Source organism: Centruroides vittatus, unplaced genomic scaffold (genome assembly GCF_030686945.1).
Source record: "Centruroides vittatus isolate TY-2023 unplaced genomic scaffold, ASM3068694v2 contig_93, whole genome shotgun sequence".
NCBI lineage: Eukaryota > Metazoa > Arthropoda > Arachnida > Scorpiones > Buthidae > Centruroides > Centruroides vittatus.
This window is the reverse complement of record NW_027122616.1, coordinates 65747-91889: the sequence shown is the minus strand read 5'-3', so window position 1 is coordinate 91889 and position 26143 is coordinate 65747. Positions and strand designations below refer to the sequence as shown.

Here is a 26143-nt window from a genome sequence, read left to right as displayed (position 1 = left end):
ATGGATAGAAATTGTAGGTGGCGACGAAATCACACATCACGTGGCGTAACATCCGTTCGGTGGTGTACTTCTTAGTTGTGTTAATGCAGTTTACATTGATGTTCACGTCTTTTAAGTGCTACTTACGTTGACAGAAAAGCATCCATAAGTACTCACAACAAGTTCTCTACCAGTTTGTGCCGTTAAATGAAAACTTTTTATAAATATTAATCAATTTCACTATATTTGAAAACATCAAAGCAGTTCCCTTGAACTTTATTATTATGTTGACATTCCTTTGAATATATTTTAAATTTCTTGAAAGATTCGACCGTCAGGAAAAGTTGATATAAGTTATGAACAAGTTTATTGTTATGATTTATTTGTAAAATCAAGCTCTTTCGTCAAAATGTGGTTCTTACCTGTGATATTAGAATTACAAATGATGAATTTATATTCTCCATGTGTGCTTTTGTGTCTGTGAATGCTTTCGAAACATAAAGTAGAGATTCAAGGTTAAAAATGCTGGCCGCCGCTCATCTGTTATTACTTCGGTGTCCGAAGACGAACGTCCCACCGTATTTTCCCTTCGGAATCAAAAATAAGTTATTGAGAACCTATTCGTACAGTAGAAACTTTGCCTTCTCGTCGTCTAGAGGTCGACGGATCGGTAGTCTGCCCGTAAAACATTCCATTCTGAGATTATGTAGATCGAACAATATTTTATGCGTGAGAAGTTGTCCGTTGTCCACTAGTCGAAAGCTTCCCAAACTACACGTCGGTAGGATTTTACAACTTGCAAAACCGGAAAAATGGAAGTTATCGAGTAAGTTTATGGCACACGTAAATGGCATTTTATACCAGATGACAAATTTGGATTTTTTTGCCCAAGTTACCAGTTTTGCAATGGCTTGTTTGAAAGTTTAAAAGGAATTAAAATTCAATAATTGTTTAAAATAAAATTTATCAATATTAATCTTAAGTTTTTCAACTAGAAAATTTGACAAATTTATTCCCAAAAAAAGGGGTTTTTTTTGTTCTACTTTTCACTAATATATAATATTGAGATTTATGGCATAATTTGAAAATCAGCTCTTCATAATAATTGTTTTTCAAGTATTATTTACAGCCTTTCATCATTATCATCATACTTAATAAAAGACAAAACAATGTTAATTTTTTTTTGTTATAATCAATCATTGTATTATATGTTATTTATTATTTTAAAAATATTTAGCATAACATAATTTATAAAATATTTACAAAATTAGAATTAACAGAAATAGTAGTTCATGGACCCTCTCTGACGTTGAGAAAATGTTCTGCAAGTATTTTCTGACAGTTTATTTGCTACACTAGTGAGTAGGCTTATAAGAACAAACTTACTGTATATACCAGTAAAAATGTCCACATAAACAATGCTCTGAACTCCTCTTTCTCCATTGTGTACCATTCCTATATGGCAACATGACTCATGGGCAATCTGACTAGGGAGGGAATGACTCTTGGAAGGTGTTTTATGAGAAACTGGTCTCTATTTAGGTGTTACAAACGTGAAGAAAACCTGGAAAACTCTGTGCGGAAAACCATTGGCAAGGCACGAATTCACGACCAACTATCAATGTTTACTGATTTTATCAACTTGGCCACTGGTGGGTATACAATGATACACTTCACAATTTCCCTTCTGTACACATAGTTATGGAGATTTTTTAATGGATTATAATATAATTTTAACTTTTACCTTATTGGCATTAAGTTGGCATATTATTGTACCGGTCGTAAGTTTGGCCATGTCTACGATAGTGACCGACGACGATGGTAATTTTAGGCCGATATCGTTCAAATTGCTCTTGAAAACTCGAGGTTTTGGTCCAGATTTAATCTTTAAAGCACCAGGTTTATGCCATTACTACCGTATCACTAGGTGAAACAGTAATGGCACGAACTGTTTTTAAGTTACAATATGGTTTATTACGCGTGACAATGTTTATAGAATTAAACTTTAATCTTAATGTTATAAATTTGTTTTATATTTGTATTATTTCCACAAATATGTATTTATTATTTATTGCAGTTGCCATTGTGTTGTTACTGATTTCGAGTACCGTGACGCTTGCAGTCCCTTACTGTTTGGGTCAGGTGATCAACATAATATACAATATGCCGAAAGACGAAATGAAGTCTAAGCTGACAAAAGTCTGTCGGTTCTTGATATTACTTTTTATCGTTGGCGGTCTCGCTAATTTTGGACGTGTCTATTTGATCAATTTGACAGGTATTGTTTAAATTATATTAAATATTTATTTAAATATATCTTTTGTTTTGAAATTGAGTGAATATTTGATTATTTGTTCATATTTAAGCAAAGAAAAATACATTTAAATAAGAAAATAGAAGAAAAAAACTAAAACAAAAGTTTATCATCATCCTTATCAAATCCTTAAAAATAAGTTTAAGCTGCTTTCTTCTTCCTACTTTAGGACAGAAAATAGTTAACAGAGTTCGAACAATGGTTTTTAGTTCTATCATGAAGCAAGAAATTTCTTTCTTTGATGTCAACAAAACTGGAGAATTAATAAATAGGCTGTCGTCCGACTCGACGGTGGTCGGACATTCCTTGACGCAGAACATTTCCGACGGGTTGAGATCGGCATTTGCAATACTGTCGGGAGTCGGGATGATGGTACGTATGTAATTAATTTTTTAATATTGTAATATTTCTAAATACAATATGGTAAATTGTTTCAGGTGTATGTTTCTCCGGAACTGTCTCTTGTTGGACTGGTAATTGTTCCACCAGTTGCCGTCATTGCCGTTATCTACGGTCGTTATTTACGATACATAAGTCAATCGCTGCAAGACTCCCTAGCAAGTGCTGCCCAGGTAAATTTATTGATCAACCCTTTTATAAAAATTTTTAAATAAATATAAATATTAAATACATATATTTATGTTATATATTTTAAGGTTTCGGAAGAAAGCATCACAAATATTCGAACGGTGAGGTCGTTTGCACGGGAAAAGCAAATGTACGACGATTATGCCGGCAAAATTTCGTTCGTCATGAAATTAGCGAGGAAAGAATCTCTGGCAAGAGGAATATTTTACGGTTCAGTAAGTTATTTGATATTGGAAAAACAATGTAATTTTTTATTATTTGAAAATGATTATATTTTATATAATTTATATGGATGATAAATTTATTGAAAATACATGCAAAAAATTTTTATTAAGTCAAATTTTAATTATTTTTTTAATTTTTAATAGTTTAGGAAGTTTTTATATGCTAAATTCACTGTATATATAGATTATTAGGTTATATATGTGAGAACTGGGGACTCCGGGATACCCTGTTCCACGTTCAGGATGGTAATGTAAAATAAAAGAAAGATTGGAGAAATCTTCCTCAAGAGTCCAGACACCATTAGGATAAATTCAGTTGTGTCCTTCTGAGTTAGTTCCTTTCCGAGTGGAAAAAGTATACTAGAAACTTGATTGGAATTTTAAGAGGGTTTTAACTGAAGGCATGCATCGCACATAGGCGGTACGTCCAGGGGGCGGCAAATTGGTATTGCTGGCAAGCTCGGCGTACGTAGTTGTAGTTAAACAGGGGCGGCATAATGGGTATTGCGCATGGGTGCTCAAACAGCTAGCGGCGCTGCTGCCTGCCGAATAAAACTTGGGGCTGTTTTGACTCAAAGAACTTTGCAAGTGTGATTTTCATCTCCTCATCATCAGTAAACTGAAGTGTTGCATGCAGCAGAAGAAATGGTAGTTGGATGGTAAATGTTTGGGCTATACGAGGGTGAAGGATAACCACACAGCTGACATCAAGCAGTCTCTGCTGAATCAACTTTGACAAATGATTTGCATTTAGATTGTGAGAGATCCAAACATTGATCTTGCAGACCTTTCCAATGGCAGGTAGGTTAAAAAAAACTATGGTGGACTGGTCACAACTGAGCGTATTGCTTGTTTCTTGCACGGTCAGGCACGGTTCGGCTTCCGTCGGCTGCTACAGCTCGTCGTCCAAGAGGAAGGAAGACCTTCCCGAGTTTGGCTTATCTTTTGACTTTATGTTAAGTATATTTTCGTACTGTATTATTATTATCATCATTAATTTAAAAGAAACACGAAGTTGTCAGTAAGCTACGTAACAATAAACATTGTACTGTTATAATAAAACTGCATATAGTTTAGTAAACAGATTCACAAGACTTTACAAGGAATGTTTTTCATAGTAAAAGGCAATTACTTTTGAATGATAAATTTATCTTATATAGATAAATCAGGAAGATATTTATTATATTAAATCAATAGAAACTTTGACCGGAATCTGAAAGAAAAGTGATAAATTATGACAATAAATTAATTAGTCTTATATGAGATTTTTTTATTACATGTATTTATTTTGTATTGTACTCTTAATGGAGTAAAAATATTTAATTAGAAAATTCTTTTATTAGTCGGGTCTAAGTGGAAATCTTGTTGTACTCTCGGTGCTTTATTACGGGGGCATCATGATGACCGAAGCACAAATTACTGTCGGCGATCTTACGTCATTTCTCATGTACGCTGCTTACGTTGGCATTTCTATTGGAGGTAAGTTAAATTAATTAATTAAGCTATAAGTTAAAATGATATGTACTGTAAAAAAGAACATACCGTACGTTTCTATATTCAACGGTTGACTCAACAGTAAATTTTCCGTTGAGTCCCTCCGTTGAACGATCTGACGTCACGTTTTGCAGAAAAAAGAAACGCTTTCGTTGAGAGTAGTGTTGAGAGGTCGCTTTACAAGATGGCTGACTTAAGTAACGAGAAGGTGGCGATTGTGACTGCTTTGTTAAATAATATTTCTGAGAGTAGAGGGGGTTATGAGATGTTTTGTAAATTAAAAAAAGATAATGAAGATATTCCATTTCTGTATGCTGCAGTTGAAAAATCGAAGAAAGCCAAAATAGAAGGCTATGTCGAAAATATCGTTCCTAGATACAGCGATATGGACTTTAAGTCTCATTTTCGTCTTTCTAGAAGCACTGTCCAAGTAAGTCTATGCTAATTGTTAGCTGTAGTAACTATCTACAGAAAAATTGCTTTATTTGGCATTTTGAGCTTTTTATTAATATTTAATTGTGTTATACTACAATATAATATTTTATTTTAGAGGTTAATGGAACAGTTTCCTGAAGAAAGGACTGGCCCTGGTCAAGCTGGACTAAGAGAAACATCACTACAAACAGTTGTTTTGATGTCACTATGGTTATTAGGCAATCAGGAGTCGTTTCGTGGTATTGCAGACAGATTTGGAATAAGCAGAGGACATGCCTATAGAGAATTTGTGTATTTTATTAAAACTGTCTCCTCGTTAAGGTCTAAAATTATTGTTTGGCCTAACGGCGAAAAAGCTAAAAGCACCATAAGGAGCTTTGAGACCTTACGAGATATAAGCTTTCCAGATGTAATTGGATGCATAGATGGAGCCCATATATCAATATCAGCCCCAAAAGCATCAAAAAATGCATATTTTAATAGAAAGCAATATACATCTGTAATTCTCCAAGCAGTATGTGACTCTAAATTATTGTTTACAGATGTGTTTGCAGGGTGGCCAGGATCTTCTCATGATTGCAGAGTTTGGAGCAACTCACCACTGCGTGAAGCCCTGGAAAAAAATCATCATATGATTCCAGAAGGGGCCCATCTCCTTGGAGATGGAGCTTATCCACTTTCTTTAAATATGATGATACCATATAAAGACAATGGTCTTTTGACAAGGGAAGAGAAACTTTTTAATCAAATTTTAAGTTCGAGCAGGGTCGTCATTGAACAAGCGTTTGGACAATTATTTGGGCGATTTAGAAGACTAAACCACTTGTTTATGTTTCGAGTTGATCGAATCCCCCAAGTTATTGTAACAGCGTGTATTCTACATAATTTATGTATATTAGAAAATGATGAATTTTTAGACATGTTTGATAATGTTTCTGCATCATCTTGGAATACAACTGTCCCCGGAAATGTTACCCAAAGACCAGAAGTGAATAGAGATGATGCAGTAAAAAAAAAGAGAACAAATTGCTAATAGATTATTTTTACTGGCAAATTGTTAAGAGAAATTTGTTTGCTAAATTACATTATGTATTAGAATTGTTGTGTATAATTAACATGTAGGTTTCTGTAATGTAATAAAACTTACTCTTATATTGGTATAATGAGAGTAAAAGAAATGAAATTGTAATCTTTGTCTACTTGCCCTAAGTTTGTCAAACAGATAAATATTTTATTAATGTAGTGTTTACTAGTATACATAATCGGTAACTTCTTATGAATTATGTGATTTACAAACATTACAATATAAATCTTTTAGATTATATTAAATATTTATTCTATATCAACTATGTTTATCTCTATACTGGCTTAAATCTATTGAATCTACAGAAAAAAGTGTTTTATTAAAAGATACTATCCACGAGCCTTTGCAATGTTGGTAAAACACACATCATCTTATATTTAATGCACAAACTTAAAAATATACATATAATACCAAGAACCAGTAATAATAACTAAGAAACTGAATATGCTGAAACCTCCCTAAAACTTCCATCTAAAGTTTATTTCTAGATAATCCACAAATTAAAGAATAAATCAAAATTATAGTTATAAACAATATATATATTTATTTTGTATAAAAATATGTACATAAAAGCAGTTATTTTTTCAATATTTGTAATAATTCCTTCATAACTTGAGTTTTAGTTTTTCTACATAGTTTTTCTTCTTCCATCTTTTGGAACTCCCTCCAATGTCTCTCTTCTCTTTCTTCTTTTTCTTTATCTTCTTTTTTCTTATCTTCAACATATTTCTTAAACCATGCTGGAGGTTCTTCTTTTGAGAGTTTTGGTTTTTTTGGTTTTGGAATATCATTTTGGTCATTAGAGGATGAGGGAGAATTGTGACAAGAAGTAGAGTTTTCAGAAGAATTCAATGTGTTGGTTGAAGGTGAAGGTTGTTGGGAGTAGATAGGGCTGGAAAGAGAAGACAACAGTGTCTCTGCTGGCGGAGATATATTTGTTTTATAACCATATTTTTCATCAAAAAGTTGAAAATATGGCCAGGTGATGCAACCTTCACCACTCTTTCTGGCCCTGTCTTTATTTTTTCTGTACGTTGCCAACAAATTTCTCCATTTCATGTCACAATCTTCTGCAGTTAAAGTGTATCCTTGTGACTCCATTATGCCCTTTATTTTTATCCATAATTTTTTTTTATTTCCTGGCTTTCCAAACTGCTCCTCAATTGCCAGTCTCTCTGAAATTAGTAATCTGATCATGGCATCTGTCCATATATCTGTAAAATTGGAAATAAAAAAATGTCAAGAATAGCTACACTAAAATTATTTCTGATTTTATGACATGCTCATTTGCTGGAAGACAGATGCTAAATCATATGCTTACCTCTTTTCTTCGTTGAATAATTTTGATCCTTCTTTCCTGTTAATGTAATACAAAAAGTAATAAATAAAGTAATTCATGTAAGTATTATTCGAAAAAAAAAATATTACCTGTATCATTTTCTATATTAGATGTATCTTCAATAAGTTTGATTTCTTCTATATTTAAGTCATTAGGCAAACCTAAAGACGGCCAAATATATGTTCCGATCAAATTTTTAAAGAATTCATTGAGATAATTGGCCTCTGGAAAAAAAAAAAAAAAGCTTAGTCTTTCAATACTGACCAAATTATCCAATATAATTGTACAATCACGTTTTATCATATATATACCTTTCAATAATCTGTCTGCTATTACATCGTCCAAAGCAAGAGTGAATCGATAATTTCTATACAAAAAGTTTATTTGTTTCATGGAAGCCGCCATGTTAGTTCATTGTCTACTCAACAGCGTTTAAGGCCATTGAGTCCGTTGAGCTCAATGATGAAACAGTGCTGACGTCACTAATCTCAACAGAGAAACGTCGTTTTCTCGCCGTTGAGTCAACCGTTGAATATAGAAACGTACGGATATTGATGTAATCCTGTCAATGTTGTTCTGCAGGTCTTCATTCTCTTAATAAAAACTGCCTAATTAAACTTCTAGATAGAGTTTGGATATTATGTGATGGTTAAAATATAGAAAGATTTTACTCTTTATTCGTCTTCATTTTATAAACAAAAGATGGCCTATATTTCATTGAATCTTGTCCTGTTTCACCGCTTAATACTTGCTTGCAATTCCAAATTGTAAAGGGTTTTCAAAATGTTTAACATTAGAAAAGAATTTGGTTTTTGTTTCTTTATTTACCCGAAGATTTTTCCTTTGCTTAACTTTTTTCAGTTTAGGCAAGTCCAAAAGTGATTAGAACGAGCGGAATCTATTGTTTATATATTAAACTTGTTGTTTTTGTACTCAAAATGTAATTATTAAATACAATAATTCTCATTCATCATTCGATCACAGATATATTATTTTCAAATACATGCATTTGCAATTAATTTGGTGGCCTCTTCCTGTCATTCCTTCACAAATTATGAAAAGTCCGAAGTTTGTATTTGTTTTCTAGTAAATTTCATCCGATTTTTACTATTAGAAAATTGGACTTTGCTGGAACGTGTTTGGAGAAATTGAAAATAAATATAATAAGTTCAATAATATTATAAAGCACTCAGCAAATCATTATAGATATACGTACTTAACACCTTACTCTTGCCGAGAAAAAATATATTTATTTGCAACAAACAAACGTTTTCAGCCTGATTCACAGGCCATCTTCAGGCTTGGAATACATTTGAAATTAAAATTCCATCCATGGAATACAAAAATTCAAATTCAAAATTAAATAAGGTACAATCAAAATAAAATATTGAATAACTAACATAAAGCAAAAAATAACAAAAAATATATAAAAATGTAACAAAAGAATACGTAAGCATTAATAAATGCAAATTTCTAAGACATACAATAAAACCACTATATTGATTGGTTAGAGCCCTTATTAAACTTCTTAACCATAAACTTCCATGCAGAGGGAAGACTATCTGCGTCCCTCGCATTAAGACAGCCTTCTTGTAATCTACTTCTAAAAATCTGCAACTTTTCCGCTGTCAAGGCTAATGATGGAGACGATAAAGGATTTATGATGGCCGCCTCATTCCATTTGACCGTAGCTCCTGGCGCTTGCGCCATTTGGGACAAAACCGTTGCATTAGACCCCTTTCTGATATTATAACTATGCTCCTTGATTCTAATTCCTAAACTTCTAGTGGTTACTCCGATGTAATCTTTTTTAACGCCCAATTGCATGTTTTCATACGGAATTTTATAAACTCCTGCTTTCTCTTCTGCCTTTATAACATCTTTATCATTCCTGAGGATTTTGTATAAATTAGGGGCCCTTTTTATAAGCATCCTCGAACTTTTTCTGTGTGCTATTTCTTTCATGACTGTATTCATACTTTCATTATATGTAAACTTTACAAACTTATTGGGAGCATTCTTAAAACATCCTTTCTTGATGTTGTGTTCATATTTCTTAATTATTCCTAGAATTGTACTTTTTTGGTAACCTAGGGTCCTGGCTACATTTATTATTCTATTTATTTCTTTCGTCCTGTCTTGTACTCTTTCGCAATACAAAAAGGCTCTTCTTATTAAAGCCCTGAAAGCTGCAATTTTATATTTATACGGATCCTTGGATTGGGAGGGAATATACAATGGGCTGTGGGATGGTTTAATAAAAACACTAGTGGACAAGTGGCCTTTTTTGAATGTGATATCGATGTCGAGAAAATGCAGATTCAAGGAACTTTTCTGCTCCAATCTTAAAGTAAGGCCATCATTGTTATCATTGATCTTATCTAAAAAATCCTTAATTCTGCTGTTACTTCTCCATAATATAAGTAGGTCATCAACGTATCTGCTGAAATACACGATATCATCCTTAAAACCATGAAAAATTCTTCTTTCCAGCCTCCTAACTACCAATTCGCATAGGATCCCATCGATATCACATTCAAAAAAGGCCACTTGTCCACTAGTGTTTTTATTAAACCATCCCACAGCCCATTGTATATTCCCTCCCAATCCAAGGATCCGTATAAATATAATATTGCAGCTTTCAGGGCTTTAATAAGAAGAGCCTTTTTGTATTGCGAAAGAGTACAAGACAGGAACGAAAGAAATAAATAGAATAATAAATGTAGCCAGGACCCTAGGTTACCAAAAAAGTACAATTCTAGGAATAATTAAGAAATATGAACACAACATCAAGAAAGGATGTTTTAAGAATGCTCCCAATAAGTTTGTAAAGTTTACATATAATGAAAGTATGAATACAGTCATGAAAGAAATAGCACACAGAAAAAGTTCGAGGATGCTTATAAAAAGGGCCCCTAATTTATACAAAATCCTCAGGAATGATAAAGATGTTATAAAGGCAGAAGAGAAAGCAGGAGTTTATAAAATTCCGTATGAAAACATGCAATTGGGCGTTAAAAAAGATTACATCGGAGTAACCACTAGAAGTTTAGGAATTAGAATCAAGGAGCATAGTTATAATATCAGAAAGGGGTCTAATGCAACGGTTTTGTCCCAAATGGCGCAAGCGCCAGGAGCTACGGTCAAATGGAATGAGGCAGCCATCATAAATCCTTTATCGTCTCCATCATTAGCCTTGACAGCGGAAAAGTTGCAGATTTTTAGAAGTAGATTACAAGAAGGCTGTCTTAATGCGAGGGACGCAGATAGTCTTCCCTCTGCATGGAAGTTTATGGTTAAGAAGTTTAATAAGGGCTCTAACCAATCAATATAGTGGTTTTATTGTATGTCTTAGAAATTTGCATTTATTAATGCTTACGTATTCTTTTGTTACATTTTTATATATTTTTTGTTATTTTTTGCTTTATGTTAGTTATTCAATATTTTATTTTGATTGTACCTTATTTAATTTTGAATTTGAATTTTTGTATTCCATGGATGGAATTTTAATTTCAAATGTATTCCAAGCCTGAAGATGGCCTGTGAATCAAGCTGAAAACGTTTGTTTGTTGCAAATAAATATATTTTTTCTCGGCAAGAGTAAGGTGTTAAGTACGTATATCTATAATAAGTTCTATAAATTTATGTATTTCTAAAGCAGATATTTCTAAGTTTTAGTTAATTCTACTTCTGAAAATATTATAAATTACATTGAATGAGATTTTATGAAATTTTTTTAGGCATCAGTTCATTTTATTCCGAATTAATGCGCGGTTTGGGTGCCAGCGAAAGGTTGTGGGAATTGGTAGACAGGAAGCCTACAATACCGCTAACTGGTAACTTTTTCCTTAATGTAGTAGTAATAATAATACATAAAATATTTCTGTGCACGAAGGATAAAGACAAAAATTCATTTTAGGCGGGCACACTTTTCCTTCTCTGAAAGGAAATATCATTTTTGACGACGTCACCTTTTCCTATCCGAATCGTCCGGATGTAAACATCTTACGGAATTTTACGCTGTCGATACCCCACGGTTCGGTTCAAGCTATCGTTGGTCCAAGCGGTTCCGGAAAATCCACCTTGGGAAGTCTCCTCCTCAGATTTTATGACGTTAATTCAGGTATTCTCATTTAGAAAATTTTTAAGCATGTATTTTTATATTAAAACCTTAATTTTATAGTAATAAATTCATCAGGAAGCTAAAAACATTATAGCCTAATTATAGTTAAATTTATTTCATTATTACATTTGAATAAATATTCTAAGTGATAAATTTTACAGGTTCTGTGTTAATTGACGGAAATGACATTAAAGACCTGGACACGAGTTGGTTGAGAAATCAGATAGGAAGCGTCAGTCAAGATCCTGTATTATTCTCGTGCTCGATTCGAGACAATGTAGTTTTCGGACTGTCCGATTCCTCGAACGCAATCGAAGAGAAAGTTGTTCACTCTCTTAAAGAAGCTAACGCATGGGAATTTATAAAGCAGTTTCCCCAAGGATTAAATACGATAGTTGGTGAAAGAGGAGTCATGTTATCGGGTAAAATAACATTCTTTTGGTTCTTAAGATCATCTGTTAACGTTAACATTTAAATTAAAGAAGTAAATACAAACTAGATTTAAATTGATTGCCATTTTCTATTCAACATAAATATGTTATTTATTAATATCAGATTATTATTATTGATTGTTACTTAGTATTATGTATTGCAAAATAATTATAATTAAAGTAATATACAGGGTGAGTCAAAAGTCTCTTGTACCCTTTTCGTTTCAAAAGTACCGATTAATGTAGTTACATAGGAATTTATGAAGAGTAACGTAATTTTCAAGGTCACTTACGTTGTAACTTTTTAACGAGTGGAGGTAACAATAATAAAGTTAAAGAGCACCATTTACCAAGAACTAGCCCGAAGCGGGATTTTTTTCCGGACGGTTCTAAATTATTTAATAAATTATTATTAATTTAGATAAGAGATGGTGCCTAACGTCTACCTCTATTATCAAATTACTTAATATCTAGTTATTATTAATAGCATAATAATAGCCAAATTAATTATGGCAATAGTTTGGTTTAGCATCATTGTGTCAGGCTTTGGGATGTTTATTATATATATTTTTATTAGAAGCATATTTTCCGAGCGATTTGACTTGTGACACCTTACCCGAAACACCCCGTAAATGTGTGTTTGTTTAATTTTAGGTGGACAGAAGCAAAGAATTGCTCTTGCTCGGGCCATTATAAAGGTATTTATTAAATTACTCGTTCTCTTAACATCTGTTCCAATCATAAAGTAATTGTACCAGACCCATTAAATTATTCACTTGTCACTAATAGTACTGTATGCTCTTATTAATGTAACAAAGTGAAAATTAGAGCCATCACTACTTTATATTTGAATTTCCAAACACAAATATGCAATTAGGTGTAACAAGAATATCATTTTCAGTCATAGATATACATCAGTCATCTATTCAGTAGTGCAAGATCATTAATTATAAAGTAACAACCACCCCATACTTATTTTAGTCTTCACAATCCTAAAGCTTTTATTTATTTATTGTGCATTTTAGGATCCGAAAATCTTACTGCTGGATGAAGCTACAAGGTAAGTGTTATAAATGAAAATTATTAGTGAAAATTTCAATTCGAAAATTAAATTGAATTGCATTGTAGTGCATTGGATGCGGAGAGTGAATTTCTAATAAAAGAGGCTCTGGAACGAATCATGAAGAACCGGACGGTCGTGGTCATCGCTCACAGATTATCCACGGTCACCGGTGCCGACAGGATCGCGGTCTTGGACGGGGGCAGAATCGTCGAATCGGGCAATTTCGACGAACTGATGAGAATACCCGACGGATATTTTCGTAAATTAATAGAGAAACAATCGAGAATAAAGGAAACGTAACCGTGTAATAATTTATACGAAATCGCTTTAATATATTATGGCGTATGCCAGAATGTTGAAAAAAATGAAAGTTTGCTATTAAGAATTTTTATATTTATAGTTAATTTTAAAAATTTGTTAGAAAAATAAAAGTTTTACCAGAGAACAATTTGCCTGTTTATGAACCAATGTGTTTCAGAATCCTACATACAATGGGAACCCAAAAGTAACCAGATTTATATAAAATTGAACATGTAAAAATAAATACACAGTGATTTTTCTAAACAGAGTTTTGATTTAATGCAATTTCTACCAAGAATTCAATAATTAAAATAATATTTATTTAATATCAATAGAAAAATATTTTGTACTATTTTTATTACTGTTCACTTATACTCATAACTCTATTTTTAAACAAAGTGAAAAAATGTTTCTATTGCCAAGTAGGCAGTAGAAGATGAAATTTAAATCAAAGCTTGTGCTAGTGTTGCAATACTGTGGCATATGCCTTACTGGTCATTTTATTAAACTGTTACTGGTGTATTTGACTTAAAAAAATAAATAATTTACTATGCAATGTATATTCAGTATTCTGGTTATCCATCTTCCCGTAACTTTTTAAACACAATTTTATTGTACATTATTATAACTTTAGGCATAAATACGTTAAGCTTCACTGTGTATCCACGCCTATGATGTTTTTTCCATGAACGTGGAACTAATTATTAAATTAGATTTCTTTGCATTATTCTTCAGAGGAAGAAAGATGCATGTCAGCAAATCAAAATGTCCATTTTTTGTCAAGACTCTTCCCAGGCTCCAAACATTTTTTCTACCATTGTATAAACTATGTTTATTGGGTCTTTAGAACTATACTACTATATCATGATCCTTGAACCTTTTGTTGATATAGTTTAATAGTTTTGTAGGTCAGCCTTAGGCTAGAGCCAATCAAAAACATAAATTGAAGAAGACAGTTAACCAGACTTCATTGCAATGACCCCTTCCTACTAGCAATGGGTTACCAGACCTCATTGCTGGTGGATCATTGTAAGGCCCATTTTTAAGGGCTTCATTCCATCATCCATTCGCTGCCATTTGGGTCTCGAGGTCCGTACAACAGCAGCGAGGCTTTTTGGACCTATTCGGACATTGCTCTATTGTTGCAGGTCGTAAAGGGAAACCCACAACAGTTTAAGCTTTAAGGTATCAAAAATCAAAGTTCACCGTTGTCAATTGTTTGTTCGTGTTTTAAGCTAGGTCCAGAAATAAATACTACGATTTGATAACTGTGCTAAATAGGAAAAAATCATTTTCACGTGCCTTCAATCCTTCAAATTGGTTTTCAAATTCAAATAATAATTCTTGAGTGTTTGTAGCATCTTTCATAATATTGCGACCGTAATATAAATTTTGCAAGTAGGAAAATTTACTAAATCAGTTTTCCAATTGTTTTTTCCAAATTCCAGTTTTAACTTAAATGCTTTAATGTAGTCCCACAGAAATGTGGCAAGTAGACATTGATCCTGAAATTTTAATTTAATTCATTTAAATGTCACAATATGTGAAATGAAGGCCAAATCCTTGCAGCCAGTTATCATTGTGAAGTTTTTGCCGACTCTTCTTTTGTTTCAATTGAAGCTCTCAAAATTTTGTGACAGGACAGCCAACAAACTTCCATATAATAAATTAGTAAACCATCAGCTTTGAAACAAGAACTTTCCAACTTTTTCAGTAAAAATTTATATGGAACAATAAAATTTTATTCACAATATATTAAAGATTTATTCTGAATTTTTGAAAATTCCATTATTTTAAGATCATCGTTGTCTTCAAAGATTAGTGCCACGAGCTGCATCAGTGTCTCCGGGGCCTCGTACGGCGCGTGACTTTAATGCCACTGCATCTTTTATTACAGTAAAAAACCTAAGTATATTCTAACATCAAGACATAAAAAGTGTTTCTTATTTATTATTTTATTATTTCTATTTTATATACAATATATACACACAAAATGGTAAGAATATAATAAAAGATTTATAGAAATTGTTATTCTTTGAATTTCCATTCCTGTCGACACATGGGACACAGCTGATGAACCTGCTGAGAATTCAACCATTTCATAATGCAATGTATATGAAAGCAATGAGAACACTGTCCCCAAACTGGAAAAAAAAAATACTTAATTAAAAATTACTGAATTAATTCCATATTCTCATTGGTTTTTGTTTAATTAAATAAATTTATGATATTTTTGAAATCATCAACAGAATTTTGACTGACAATTAGATAAACTGCATTATAAATCTCATTTTTGAATTTCTCAACATTACAAATACATTTGAACTTGCATATTTGATGTGCCAAGATACTTCGTTTCAATTTATGTACAATAATGAGAAAAATAACCTAAGATTAACTAATGTGTACAGTTTGAGACAAAAAGCAATTAAATTTAATGATCAAATTTATTTAGATGATTTGTAATAAAGAATAAAGTGAAAAATAAATAAAACAGGCCATAGGTACATAATACCTAAAGGGCAAAACAGCAAAAGCCACGTCCCACAACAATGTAAGAAAACTCCAATTAAGATAAAAAGTAGAGAATAAAGTACTGGCAAGGCTTTTTTAAATATCTGTTTATACTTATAAAAAATGTATACAGTAGATTTTCAATGTTTCTAATGGACTTTGACAATCTGAAGAAAAATGACCTTTGGGATATATTGAGCCAATAATAAGGTATATAAAAGCATGAAAAACTTCAAATACTAGTGTTAAAAATAAACAGATTAATGAAATTAGGAGGGATAAGACCATTAAAAAGTTTATAAATTATAGTTATATTGAAATAAATGGCCTGGTTGTGTATATCAGGGAGACCTATGTGAGTGCATGTAATCTCAGAAATGGGTAAATGGCAGATTTGTGAGTTTATTTGAAAAGACATAATCTTAGACATCTCAGAATTAACTTTATTAATGAGAAAGTTAAGTATGAAATGGGGAGACAATAGTCAATAACTGATGGAAATCAACAAAAAGATGGGGAAAAAGGTAAGTTTAGAAGCAATGGTCTGACAGTTTCTCCACAAGATTCCTATTCAAAAACCAATCTCTTAATTTTGTTCGTGTGATTCTTGAATGTTAGTTTATTCTCAATTGCGATTGTTAATTCAGAAAACAAAAATAGAGATGGTTTTAATTAGGGAAAATACATAGTTGTATTAATGTTAATGCTGAGGTTAAGATTTTGTAAATTAATTATCCTACATCCATGTACCTTTGTCAGGTAAGTAGATTGTTATTTATGATCTTCATGTCATTAATATACTGGCTAATAGGCTACTGTTAAAGAGGTAGGCTTGGTGAGAATTGCATTAATATAAGTAATGAAGATGATATTACTAAGGATGGATGAGGTGCTATAAAAAATTAAAATAATAATCCATTCATTACATATCTCTTGGTATATTTACACTTACTCCTAATATTGTAATTTTGCCCTTAAAGAACTCCATTAGAAATATTTATATATAACCAGTCATCAGGATGCATGAGTTTGCTTCAGTAAATTAAACAGAATTTTTAAACTTGTGCTTAAAATTGTGTTTTCTCATTCAATTTTGTTTCTATGGTTTCTGAAAATAAGCAGAAAAGTGTTTTCAAATTTCCAAATAAAACATTCTCAAAGAAATTCATTGACAAAATCTGAATGTGACTACAAGAAAGGAAAATGACCAATATAAATAATATCATGTTAGAAACTTTGTTGGAAAACAAAGGTTTGTAACAGGAATGCACTACGCTATCTTACAACATAATTTAAGGTAATATAGTTGTTAACGAATCACCTTCCCAAATAATATATTATTGTTTTTGCATTGGTCTAGTGCAGCATTTTTCGAATGTTGGTCTGCAGAAAACATTCACTGTTTCACAAAAATATTTGATTATACCGATTCTGGCACAGTTGATTATGGGTGACATTTAAACATCAATCTAGTTACTATTACTCTGTATATGCTTATAGAGTTACTGTTATGTACAGTAACTCTAAGTATAATAAATAAGCATAACTCATAGTTGCATATAATTATTGGTTTACATAAAATTTACCAAACAACAACAAAAAAAAGTTGAGAAATACTGGTCTTGTATATATAAGTTTACATACAATATAGTCCTGTTTCCCTACCATTCATAGTATATGCTCAACTGAATGTTGTGCATTATAATAGGATGAGAAAACATCCAGTTTTCTGAAATAGTAAAGCATATATGACATTATTACAGTTTAAAAAATATTTAAAATGCTACAGATATTTTTCTCTAATAAAATGTTAGAGATGGAGGTAAAACAAGAGTCTATGTTATGTACATCTGTTTTACACTAAATACAATTTAATGTTTGGAAACGCAGTATGGGTCTATCTTATAGCCTAGGTGTTTTATAAATTTTTGACTATAATTTCATAAGTTTGATTCAAATGTGAAATTTTACATATTACATAACTATATAAAATGGATCCATAGTAAACAATCATTGATAACTTATAACCCATACTTAAACATTTAATATTTATAAAGACGTGATAAATTTGGAGAAACTGATATTCTAATACATTTCATGTATTAGAATAACAATTTCTCCAAATCGCACAGATGACAGTCCTTATTTTGGTTAGATAATTTAAACAAAGTATGCAAATAATAAATAATATTAAATGCAAACTTTCAAAAATAAATTTTCTTTCTTTTTATTTATTACCTAACGGGCAATCGTCTCCGGGCATCTTACAGTCGGGACAACATCCGTCAAACGGCATCCGACAGATACCGCAGTTATCGTCGTTTGCCACCCATCGCCAAGTCGCAACGCCCGTCCAACCTGAAAATAAATTTTTTATTCGGCAAAATTTCTTTTTACGTCATCTCGGATGTTTTCATTTGGATAGAAAATTCTAAACACGTTATTATAGAGAGACTTGTAGTTTAGAAAGCAGATTTATAATTTAAATTTTGAATTTGTAGATTTGTAATACTTATGAATATTTAAATGCAGAAGCATTACAAATCTACATATTCATGCAACAGGGACAATATAAGTTACAAGGATTTTAACACCTTATCGGCATGGACAGCCTGATGTGAGTTATTGACATTTTTATTCCAATTCAATTTACATTGCTTACTTCAGTAACTGAAGCAACAGTTTTCAAGGGGCAATACCAATGCTACGAATTGTATTTTACAGTTAGAAAGTAGTCATTTATAAACTTTGTAAAATAAGCCAAATACACCGTAAATGCTTTATTTATTAACACTCGTGACAGATTTAGAAGTGTAAACGCATGCAGACTTAGACATTAACCTTTTCTAAGCCTTACCTTTAATGATAACTTTCATAATTTTCTTAAACGAACCACGCCAGACGAACTTTCAATTCGACACTACAAGCGAAGTTGGCGCTAGTAGTTAAGGAATGAAATAAGGTGCTAGTTTTGCGCTATTTCTGACGTAATTCGGCACGTACATTTTTTTCGATTATTTTTTTAGTGATGATTTTATTCTAATTCAATAATAAATAAATAAATAATTATTTTTTAATGCGAAATAAATAAATATAAGCGATAACTTGCATGTTATTTTTTGATACGAGATTCAATAATCATATAAGGTGACCAGACGTCCCGCTTTTAAATGGCCTGTCAGGTTTTCCGCTCAGTTCTAATTATGTCCAGCTTTTTTATAATTGCGCTATTACATCCCGACAAATATAAAAAGACTTAGACCCAACACAAATGCTAAAATAACGATATCCGATGGAGTGCTGGAGCTGACTGCATAAACAAGCCGTTCAGCTTTCAAAATTCGGTTCGGTTATTAATTTATTGAGAAGCACTATGTTTTGATAATTAAATTATAATGAATCAGTTAAGGCGGAGATTAATCGGATCGGCGCCCGCCATTTTTCTAGTAAAAAAAGCGTGTCCGTAACTTCTTCAGAATAAAATTTTAATGGAAATAAACATTTTTTAAATCGATGTTTTAGTGTATATTAAAAATTTTATCGATTTAAATTTATCATACGTAAATTAGGTTTATTTACCAAATGGTAATATTTTAAACTGTTTTACTATTTGGGTGTAAATCTGCAAGCAATCTTAGTTGTAAACCTAACAATCTTTGGTGTGGGTGCCTCTGGTACGATGCCTCAACTGCAAATGGTCTGTTTGATATCTTTCGTCGTCTGCTACACTTCCAGTCGTTGACGTGCATGTGTTATAATCAAAGCAAGGGCTAATTCTTTCAAGAATTTTGGTCGTATGTGTTTATGTTCTCCAAAGTTGTCTTCATTTTCACTATCGACGTCACGTAGCTTGCCTAAACACTGCAGAACATCGTGAAAAATGCCCCGTTGTGTCGCAGTATTGTTATGCCACACACGTCACACGACCTTGAGACATGGAAAAATACCTTCTTCACATTGTGGAAATAAACCTAAATAAAAGATAAGCGGAAAGACTTTAAAACTTTCGAACATGTGTAACATATTTAGGAATAGCTTACGAGAAAATATGTGGCAGGCAAGATCACTAATCGCGATAGCTTCCAATAAAACATGGTCCAAAGTGGACTGGGGTAATAATCCACAATGGCACCATATCTGAATTAATTAATTTCGCTAATGCTAGTGTTTGTGCTTTGGTGCAAATTTCGATTCTTGTGACCTCTGTGAAAGGGTCAAAGAAATCGGTTACGCTAGGTCCGTTGGGATTGCGTTAAAATGTTGGGAGTAAAGCCTGGACTCCACATTACCTGAAAACAGAAACTCAGAAACAGAATTCAAACATACAGAGTTTTCGTTTTAACTTGACTCCACTAGCACGTTACGTGGAACTGCGCCATCTGTTGATCAGTTTTGCAATTGTCGTAGAGTCAAAGATGGACGACGCTACGGATTTTGCCTTGCTTTCTCTGCATTTATTAACAATTTCATTGTTAATAATCTTTCAATTATTTACATTTTTTGTCGTATTTTCTAACTTCTTCAATGAATAATTCCAAATCTATTTGTTTCCTCGTCCTTTTCGCTACACTTTCCGCCATTACTACAATCAAAGTACACGTGACTACGCGTCACAAATCCTTGCGTTTTTATTGGTTGCAGTACGACAGAAGCGCGGAACGAAAACGGAAAAGTTAAATAATTTTTAACTCTGCTTTCAGTCTTGTTTCTGTCCAACTGAACGTTCCAAAACTGAAAGTTTCGTCAGTTTGGCTTTCAGTTTTACGATTACGTCGCGGATTCCGGTAATGTGGAGTCCAGGTTTAACAGGACCATACTGCTTAACCGAGTAAAACTGGATTAGTTTGCTTTATAGGATTTGACATTCCCCGCGCTTCCATTTTTATTTTCTATTTAATTCTAAATTAATTCAATTCTTATAAATTATTTACAATCAACCTATCTTTGACAGACAAAATCTGTCTTCGCCGGACAACCTGTTTAGAAAGGAAATAATACAATTTGAAAGGAAACATCTTTACTCCTGATGAAACAAATGCACCCCTTGTCTCATGAGTTCAAGGGTCCAGTGAATCTTTCGACGATCAATTAGTTAATTAAGGGGATAAAAATTAATACGCAGTTAATTAAAAAATGGAAAAAAATCCATTTTCTTTTCCGCCATTTGGCCTTTCCGTTGACCTCTGATCCGATAGATAAAGACGATTAAATAACCATAGAAACGAACAATCTTTAACAATGTTTTGAATAAGTTACTAGAATAAATCCAAACAAATGGTTATTAATGGGGGAAAAACGTCAAAATCGGTCAAACTATGAGGTAAAAAGAGACACAGCACCTGGTTGATGACATCAAAGAACTTCGAATTTGTTGTCTTATATGGTAAAAAGAGTCAAACTGCCTCGGCCGTACCAGGGACGGATCGCGAACTTTGGACCACAACAATGCGAATCACCGGGGTAATGATCGCACACTCAAGAAAATAAAAAGGGCTCGAACTCGAGCGTCGGGACGGACATAGTTTGAAGAGCCCATAGACAGAAGCTCTACTCGCCAATTTCGTTTCCCTCTGGAGCATATTCTAAGAAGCTTCACAAAACCTGGATCTGGAGTCATCGGTTCAATAGAAGTATTTTACTTAGAGAATTAGGTTAATGTTACCTATGGTTCCAAAATGGCGGCCCGTCTCTGATTTCAGCATATAAAAGAAAGGAAACAGTGGGGATGCACGTTCTAAACCTAGGTTAATGTTACCTATGGTTCCAAGATGACGGCTTGTCTGATTCCAGCAAATAGAAGAAGAGAAACAGTGGGGACGCACGTTCTAACCTAACCTAACCTATTTTAATAAATTATCATAATTACTGTATTACCAACAAAATTATTAGAATAGGTTAGGTTAGGTTAGAACGTGCGTCCCCACTGTTTCCTTGCCGGAATCAGAGACGAGCTGCCATTTTGGAACCATAGGTAACATTAACCCATTTTGTTTTTATATTAAAATATAAAGTAAAAATTATGCTTAACAAGTTTGCATTATTTCCTATTATTAAAACAATTTCAGTGTCGTTTAAACTAGTTCAATCTCTTACCTACATTTAAATACGATTTTAACGGTAATGAAAAATCAGAATCAAGTGTAGAAATTCATGTTTTGTTTGTTGATTATCGTATATAAAACGCAACAGACGTTATACAACTTTCAATATATAAATAATCTGGCAATTACAATTAATTTCGCCGTTCTTGTGTATGCATTGCTATTAATAAAACTGAATGGTTTAGGTGAGCATCGATGAAATGATACGTTCTATAATTAATGCCATACTTCAAATGCTCTTGATTTTCATATTCACTCAAAGTGCGATAATTACTATAAGTACGTTACTAATTTGACTTAATTTTCGTAAATTGTCAACTCGAAACTAAGCAATACATTCGTTCTTTGAAATTTCTATAAAGCAGGCTTTTCGGGTATTTACTGACGTAGAATTCGCCTCTGTTCTCGCCATAATGGAAGACAAATATCTTAAAGTCAGTGTTTTGCCGTCAGAGTAAACTTTCGAAGTAAGTATCGTTATCATCTCAAATAACTATAACCGTAACAATAATTAGGATAGCATTTAACTAATCTTAAGCTGTTAAACGCTTAATGTTCTCTAATCAAGTAGAAATATCAAACCACAAAAATGGCCTGACCACTTTCAAAATACATGCAGATTGTTATTTAAATTAAGTATGATGTATGTAGTTGATATCCTTGAACAACTTTGAAGCGGGATAGAGATAATTGCATCACTTCGGGCTGTTTGTAGTGCGATTGTGAACTTTTAAGATTGGCAGATTATAGATCACGTGTCATAAAACTCTGACTCTCATTGGAGTTCGTCGATGCCTTTTCTTGTACAGTTAACAACATATAAAGTTAAATAAATGATTATTACGTATCCACTTTGGAATCTGCAGAGCAAAGAAAATATAAATGATGTTTCTTCGAATTCATTCCAAATTATATTAAGTTTCTAAACTAAATTTTCAATATCTTTAACTGAATATCTATGAAATCGAGTAATACAACTACTGCCATTTTTATTACTGTTATGGCAACTATAATATGTTGTTTGTTTGAATAGCGAACATTGTTAATACGAAAATGGCAACATAGGCCTATATTAGAGCAAGTATTGTCAGCATATGAAAAGTATAAAATAAACGATTTAAATTTGGAGTCCCAAACTGGCGATTTGCGAGCCGGATACGGCCTCAATAATTATTTTCATAAAAATCAATGACTCTAACATTTTGCCGATATTAAAACAGAAAAAAACAAACTTCTGACCATTTTAGTACGTCGTAAAGGCTTTTGTTAAAGTACTTTTTTTACTTTACAGTATGTTTAGGTTTATCGAATATTAGTGAGTACGGCCGTGTCTCATATACGTCTGTTTAACTGGCCCTTTGCCGCGTTGTAATTTGAAATCCCTGATTTAAGTGAAGCTGGTGAGTCAATAAGATTCATCTTAAAAACAAGAAGATCGATTTTCGTATTTGAAATTAAATGAAGAATGAACAGTTAAGAAGAGTTATAAAAGCTCACAAAAACTTCTCGTATGAAATGAGCAGTTTTAAAGGACAGTATGGATTGAACAATCAGAAGTATTGCTTCAAAACTCGAATTCAAAGTGAGCTTCGGGACAGTTTACAACGCAGTTCATTCTGCCAATCTTCTGAAATATGTCAAAAGAATATGGAACTAAAGCTCACAGACAATAGCAAGGCTGATAGACTCACTTCAGCCAGAAATCATGTGACCTGGAAGCACTATTCCGTGATTGTTTGGAATGCCGTTGGAGAGCGAGAGAAAACAAATATTGTCTTTCCGCAAGGAAGCCAGAATGGTAAAGAGTCCGGCAGCTAGAAATGCATCTATATTTTATTGAATAAAGAATCAAAGGTTATCATTGGCTGTTCCAGCAAAATAAGGTTTCATCCATACAAGCAACATTGTCTGGGAACGTTTCTGACAAACGTATTTGAAGTCATTCGCTGCCCCGTCATGTCACCGGATTTGAATTATAAACCGAACGCCTCGGGCCTATGGGCTCACTCTTTACAAATAGAAAGCAATACGACAACAACAAGAACACGAAGACTGCAGTAACTAAGAAATGGGAGGAAATTGTTCAGGATTTCTGAGAAAAGTTCATCCAGTCAATGACAGGCAGAGTTTTGAATGTAATCGTAAACAAAAGCATTCTTATAATTAGGTTTCATAAATAATATTGAAAATATTAATTTCTGTCAATTATTTGTAAAAAACTATAATTATTGAACATTTGCAAAACTCATATTTTAATAAATTTATTATATTGTATATTAGAAATTATTATAACTTCTGTATATCAATACGAAAACATTTCAAATACCTAAAATCAAATATGGCAATAATCCATTTCACCCACTGAAATAAATTTTTGAAAATCAAGTGTTCTCTCTTTATTTAACGCACTATTAAACATTTGTCGATATCATCACGAGAAAAACGAACGATAATTATAAACATTATCTGCTTATAATCATAATTTATTTTTCATGTTCGATATGATTTTTAAGTAATTAGTTTACCATTTACTTTTCATTATTGTAATGCATGTGATATATCAGATTGTAATACTATATGTTTAAATATTTTTTTTCACACGAATTACGTAAAATATATCAGGTTTATTCTACAAAATCCAACTAATTGTTGAACTAATTGTAATTCATCGAACTAATAAATTATGTAGGCTTAATATTTTAAGCTTTTGAGTTTATTGCCTACGTCGTGTGCCATTTATTTCATTATATATTTAAAATATTGTTTTAAATACATATGGATATGAAATTATTCAAATTGGAAATAAACTATTAAATGTAAATTATCATTGAACAAATTTTGATCTTCATTAAACAAGTAAAACATACGATATAATTATGCTACCACTACCTTGTAATAAAATGGCTCAATATTTCAGTCGAATATTGGCACATACTCTCATGCGATTTCTGTCTTTTAATCATTAATTTAATTGATAAATTATTCACAAACATAAGTTGTTGAAAATTGCAGGGCGATTTTCAATGTTTCTTCAAATAGTTCAGAAAATTTACTTTCTCAAAGTTTACTGTAAGCCTGAAATGGATCACAAACTCACTGAAATTTCATAGAAACATTACTCGTATAATACGTTTCAAGTTTCTGCTTTAAACTTGGAAGTGATCACAAACCATTTCTAAAATTTCATAATCAACAAAAATGTCAAAAAGGTGTAAAATGAATGTCTTTTACACACACACACAAAAAAAAATACATCACATTGGTTTTTCTTAAAACGCCCATATCGGAGGGATTAAAAATACAGTAGTTAATTTAAGTATGACCGAAGACTACACCTCCCATCATCGCGGACAACAAGTAGAAAAACACTATGACATACAGAAATAATTATTCTGTATGTGGTAATGAAACGTTGTTTAGAATTTTTTATTTCTTAAAATATCATTAATTTAATAAGAAAATACGAAATAAGTTATTTTATGACAGAATTCTACAATAAAACGCTTGTGTCATCAATTTTATTTGTTTTTTATTCAGTTTTATAATTTCAGATTTTTTTATGTGCCCACTGTCAGAGTTCAAATTATTGTATTAATATTATTGGTTAATGTTACCTTAGGTTCCGAGATGGCGGCGGGGGAAATTTTTCCCTATCTCGGCCACTACGGCGAAGAAAAATTTTTTCCCTACAGTCGTGACGTCGACGCCGTTGAGAATTTTTCCCCGTTCGGTTTCAACCCCGAGTACGACGTTGCCGAGTATCCTCTAACCTCGAAACGGCGACGGTCGTGTGTAAATTTGCGACGGTAGAGGGAGCCTTGTCGTGACGTCGTGCGAGAGTAATATCGGCGGGAAATTCGTAGTGGTGTTACGAACGAATATGCAAATGCTCGATCTGTAACGTGATATCTGTTCATTTCAATGCAATTTTATGCAAATCGACTAGTTTCCAGTTGGAATCGGTTACTGCAGTGTTGCGACGAATTGCGTATTGGAATAATTGCTGTGGTTTTTTTTCTGGTTACATTATTTCATTTTTTTTCCTCACCACCTCCCCGCGTTTAGTTTATTGCCTATTATTCGATAGTGAGTAGTTTTGCCGATTTGAGTTTCAACGACGAATTTCGGTCGAGTTGCACCACCCGTGATTTCTA

General features: G+C 32.5%; 4 protein-coding genes across 4 annotated transcripts; 2 read left to right on the top strand and 2 right to left on the bottom strand.

The window, feature by feature from the left end:
* Window positions 1–75: 75 nt before the first annotated feature.
* Window positions 76–13578, top strand: LOC136984819 (ATP-binding cassette sub-family B member 10, mitochondrial-like). The gene is made up of 12 exons (XM_067281962.1): window positions 76–805; window positions 2057–2257; window positions 2463–2665; window positions 2731–2865; window positions 2950–3096; window positions 4449–4584; window positions 11198–11293; window positions 11377–11580; window positions 11742–12002; window positions 12666–12709; window positions 13037–13071; window positions 13140–13578. Exons 1-12 carry the CDS (start codon window positions 502–504, stop codon window positions 13372–13374), a joined length of 2001 nt encoding a protein of 666 aa, XP_067138063.1. The 5' UTR covers window positions 76–501; the 3' UTR covers window positions 13375–13578.
* On the top strand, window positions 4603–6085 carry LOC136984820 (putative nuclease HARBI1). Its single transcript, XM_067281963.1, has 2 exons — window positions 4603–5029; window positions 5150–6085. Exons 1-2 carry the CDS (start codon window positions 4784–4786, stop codon window positions 6065–6067), a joined length of 1164 nt encoding a protein of 387 aa, XP_067138064.1. The 5' UTR covers window positions 4603–4783; the 3' UTR covers window positions 6068–6085.
* LOC136984830 (uncharacterized) lies at window positions 6695–7862 on the bottom strand. The gene is made up of 3 exons (XM_067281972.1): window positions 7547–7862; window positions 7440–7475; window positions 6695–7332 (listed from the first exon to the last, which is right to left on the bottom strand). Exons 1-3 carry the CDS (start codon window positions 7860–7862, stop codon window positions 6695–6697), a joined length of 990 nt encoding a protein of 329 aa, XP_067138073.1.
* A 1735-nt stretch (window positions 13579–15313) lies between the features above and the next one.
* Window positions 15314–18868, bottom strand: lmgA (lemming A). Its single transcript, XM_067281957.1, has 3 exons — window positions 18746–18868; window positions 18127–18246; window positions 15314–15518 (listed from the first exon to the last, which is right to left on the bottom strand). Exons 1-3 carry the CDS (start codon window positions 18762–18764, stop codon window positions 15403–15405), a joined length of 255 nt encoding a protein of 84 aa, XP_067138058.1. The 5' UTR covers window positions 18765–18868; the 3' UTR covers window positions 15314–15402.
* Window positions 18869–26143: the final 7275 nt, after the last annotated feature.

What these genes read in the sequence shown, in the direction of transcription:
- LOC136984819 (XM_067281962.1), top strand. Translation starts at nt 502, where the DNA reads ATGCTGGCCGCCGCTCATCTGTTATTACTTCGGTGTCCGAAGACGAAC. An exon ending in GGAAAAATGGAAGTTATCGA is followed by an intron (nt 806 to 2,056) that starts GTAAGTTTATGG and finishes TATTTATTGCAG; the next exon opens with TTGCCATTGTGTTGTTACTG. An exon ending in GAGGAATATTTTACGGTTCA is followed by an intron (nt 3,097 to 4,448) that starts GTAAGTTATTTG and finishes TTCTTTTATTAG; the next exon opens with TCGGGTCTAAGTGGAAATCT.
- LOC136984820 (XM_067281963.1), top strand. Translation starts at nt 4,784, where the DNA reads ATGGCTGACTTAAGTAACGAGAAGGTGGCGATTGTGACTGCTTTGTTA. An exon ending in TTTCTAGAAGCACTGTCCAA is followed by an intron (nt 5,030 to 5,149) that starts GTAAGTCTATGC and finishes ATTTTATTTTAG; the next exon opens with AGGTTAATGGAACAGTTTCC.
- LOC136984830 (XM_067281972.1), bottom strand. Translation starts at nt 7,862, where the DNA reads ATGGCGGCTTCCATGAAACAAATAAACTTTTTGTATAGAAATTATCGA. An exon ending in TAATATAGAAAATGATACAG is followed by an intron (nt 7,476 to 7,546) that starts GTAATATTTTTT and finishes TTACATTAACAG; the next exon opens with GAAAGAAGGATCAAAATTAT. An exon ending in TTATTCAACGAAGAAAAGAG is followed by an intron (nt 7,333 to 7,439) that starts GTAAGCATATGA and finishes CCAATTTTACAG; the next exon opens with ATATATGGACAGATGCCATG.
- lmgA (XM_067281957.1), bottom strand. An exon ending in CGGAGACGATTGCCCGTTAG is followed by an intron (nt 15,519 to 18,126) that starts GTAATAAATAAA and finishes TTTTTTTTCCAG; the next exon opens with TTTGGGGACAGTGTTCTCAT.